The sequence below is a fragment of the Papaver somniferum genome, chromosome 5 (genome assembly GCF_003573695.1).
Source record: "Papaver somniferum cultivar HN1 chromosome 5, ASM357369v1, whole genome shotgun sequence".
Lineage (NCBI taxonomy): Eukaryota > Viridiplantae > Streptophyta > Magnoliopsida > Ranunculales > Papaveraceae > Papaver > Papaver somniferum.
This window is the reverse complement of record NC_039362.1, coordinates 189,107,396-189,111,003: the sequence shown is the minus strand read 5'-3', so window position 1 is coordinate 189,111,003 and position 3,608 is coordinate 189,107,396. Positions and strand designations below refer to the sequence as shown.

General features: G+C 36.1%; 1 protein-coding gene across 1 annotated transcript; it reads left to right on the top strand.

Moving 5' to 3' along the window:
• Positions 1-497: 497 nt before the first annotated feature.
• On the top strand, positions 498-1,544 carry LOC113278352 (major latex protein 15-like). The gene is made up of 2 exons (XM_026527214.1): positions 498-922; positions 1,068-1,544. The coding sequence occupies exons 1-2, from the start codon at positions 721-723 to the stop codon at positions 1,340-1,342; spliced, it is 477 nt and encodes a 158-aa protein (XP_026382999.1). The 5' UTR covers positions 498-720; the 3' UTR covers positions 1,343-1,544.
• Positions 1,545-3,608: the final 2,064 nt, after the last annotated feature.

The window sequence follows — 3,608 nt, the reverse complement described above, 5'->3', positions numbered from 1 at the left end:
TTTCGTTATCCTATCTTGGCTGATAATGGTTTAAAACAATGTCTTAAAGTATAGGCATTAAATGTTGTTTCGGAAACGGGAATGGTCACCCACGTCGTTCAGTCTCGGCCCGCTCAGCCAATAAATGTACTGCCAGATTGAGGAAGTACCACTCTTTCTGCAACAGCCTTGCTTAGTTTCTTGATCTGGAAAGTCTTGTAGAGAAGTCTCTATCTAGCAAAATATCAAGGCTTATATTTGAATTAGTGATATGATGGCCCTGCAATGGGGTTGATTAACGTGTGATTAACCAATGAATGTACCTTTCTTTAGAAAACTAGAAACAACATGTACATTACCCACCTCCTGTCGCCTTGACTCTTTGATATCGAATAGCTACTCAACTGCACGTGTAGAACTTACCCTAAAAGTCTCTCTTGGTTTTTTGGTTTTTTATGCCTCTCTAGTGGAGCAAAGCAAGGCCTTACTATATTTGATAATATAACCAACTTCCTTCTCCCACAGTCTATCTTGTCATGGGATCTTTGATATCTTTGAAAATGGAAAAATATACAGTATAATGAAACAGAATACAGCTCAGTATGTCATCAGCCTTTAACCAATTCATCCACACTAATTTTCTATATAAACCCATTCGTCTAATATCACATTCATCAAAATCAGTTGAATCGCATTGATTGTTTTGCAAACTCCCTTACTTAAGGATAGCAATCATCATAAATGGCTCATCACCATACCATTTCAGGTTTAGTTGGCAAGCTTGTGACTGAGTCGGAGGTTAACTGTAATGCTGAAGAATATTACAAAATTTGGAAGCACCATGAAGAGGTTCCTAATGTAACCCAACATATTTCTGAAGTCAAAGTTATCGAAGGACATGGAATTACTTCGGGTTGTGTCAAGCAATGGAACTATACTGTTGGTATGTGTATATTATGATTCAAAGCACAGAAGTTACACACAGTTATTAAATACAAATGATTTTTGTACTTGCTTTTCATATTCACTTCTTACATATTTATAACTATTACCGTGTGTATCTCATATTCTCATGTTAATCACCGCAGGGGGTAAAGAGATGCATGTCCATGAGAAAACAACATATAATGATGAAACAAGGACGATACATCATAGTGCCATTGGAGGAGATGTGATGAAAAATAACAAGAAGTTTGACGCAACTCTTGTAGTTAATCCAAAGGCTAATGGACTTGGGAGTATTGTGAGTTGGACTATCGAATATGAGAAACTTAACGAGGATTCTCCAGTTCCCATTGATTATTTGGAATTCTTCCAGTTTCAAATCGAGGACTTGAACACTCACCTTTGCGCTTCCGAATAAATTATATCGCCGGTATACATCCACTGATATATGTTCCAGTCGATCGATTTCGGTGATTTCTCTGTGTATGGAAGAACTTGTGTTTGCATGTAATAATAATGAGTACGTGGATTTACCACAATCATACGTGGATTCCTGTGATTTCTATGTACCGAACTTGTGTGTCTGATTTCTATTATGAATAAAAAAAAGTTGTTTCCAATATCATCTCTAACCTAAAGTGTCGATGGTCAACTAGTTGATCGGGATCAGCATTGGTCAAGTTAACTGGTCGACTGTTGTTGGATCAGCGTGAACTATTAACAGACAAAAATTGTGCAAGATTGATTGAACTCAAGTGATCTTTTCACTTTCTTTTCATATTGTGAATTTAAACATTGATTTCCTACGTTTATAACCATTACGTGTGTGTATATTATGTCTGTGCATCAAAGACTTGAACACGTATTATTTGCGCGCTTCTGAATAAATTTCCATTGATACTATTGACTGATACACATTCTACAGGCGATCATTTATATGTTTATGGCGTTCCTGTGGTACTGTAATGTGTATATGGACGAATAGGCGACAGTACCTCATGACTAAATAATATGTAAGCATTTGTATTTCTTTTCGTGTTGTTTTATTCATAACTTATCCAACCTGGCTGTTTAAAGGCGTATAGATATAAACCTGAACAACAAATCATTCTCCGGATTTAGATATTCTTGTAGTATATTCATGCTGCAAGAGATGGAAACACCGCAAAGTCATGGGTAAGCAAGTACTCATGAAGAGTGAGCGCTAAATCACATCTCTTAGCAAAGTAGGTCACGTTGTGGTAAGTATGTAAATTCAATCACTTAGAACCGAAAGTAAAGCCAACAACCTCTATGATGTTGGTGTGAGTACTGAGTACTCGAAATGTCAAACTCCAAACTGACATCACTTACTAACCGTAGTTGGTTAGCTGTCAATTTTTAGAACATAGGCCCACTCTTCTTCTTCATTTAAGCAAGAGAAACACTTACCTTTCGGCATGGATGATCCATACCCAAATGTACCCAACTTGCAAATTTTATCATTTTATTTGTATTCCCAATCTATATCACATGATATATTGCATTTGTATCACGATGAGGAAGTCTCTATCCAATCCATGTGCATCTATCGTCTGCGATGTGCAAGTGTCGGAATGACCTGTTCTTCAATTAATGTTGCTTCTGTTAGAATGATCCATCTGCATGATCACGATGCGAAAAGTGTCGGAATGGCTTGTATGGATCCGATTCAGTGCTAAAAATTGGCCATCACACGCATTCAGTGACGCATTCAATGACGTCGCGGGCAGCCGTATAATGAACTGCCAGATTGAAAGAAGTGCTCTTCTTTTTTTTTTCTTTTTTTTTTTTCATCAATGGAAAGCCCTGAATTACTAAACTGATAGAAAAGGATTGCTAATCAGGCTCCCTTTGATAACAAATCTTGGACGAGTCTCTATCTTTTATGTGACCATTAGAAACATGTTGTTTAACCACCTCTTCTAGCTAGCTATCCTTTGACAATTTGATACCGACTGCTCAACTACGTACGTCTGTCTGTACGTAAGTAGTACTTACCCAACTATACTGCTCTGAGTTTGATATCATCCATAGCTACAAAATGTCCTAAAGGTCTCTCTTGGTTTTTTTTGTTTTCTGTGCCTCCCTCGTGGAGTGTACCGTTTAATCTAGTTGGGCCGATCGATCGGAGGGTCGGAAGGGAGAGAATTTTTTTACGGCCATTTTTTATTTTTGTAAATTGAACCTTCCATAAATTTGCAATTTCATAAAAATTTTTGGTAGTGTGCACTTGATAATATCAAAACATCATTCCCTTTTAGTCCAATTACTATAACTCCTCATGTATCTTATTTTTTAAGGGTATAATTGGCAACCAAACTTTAATATAACATATCTAAAAATACGTGCTTTATGACTTTTACAAATTCTACCTCGTTGGAAAGATTATAAAAAAATCTACGCAATGAGTACAAATAACAATATCAAATTTAGATTTTTTACAAAAAATTCGGAGATATTTATCATTTTAGGCACAATTTTAGAAAATTATAGGAATATATACAGAAGTAGCTCCGGTTTGTACCCTCATTTTCAAATCTAAGCCTCTTTTTTTATTTCTTACAAGTCTAGGCTAATCAAACGGAATCCATCCAAATCTGTTATCTCAATCAATATATGGTGTTGATTGGTCAATATCTCGCAAAAATATCATTTAAAGATAT

Coding starts and splice junctions, on each gene's coding strand:
- LOC113278352 (XM_026527214.1), top strand. CDS start 721: ATGGCTCATCACCATACCATTTCAGGTTTAGTTGGCAAGCTTGTGACT. Junction 923..1,067: donor GCAATGGAACTATACTGTTG/GTATGTGTATAT, acceptor TAATCACCGCAG/GGGGTAAAGAGATGCATGTC.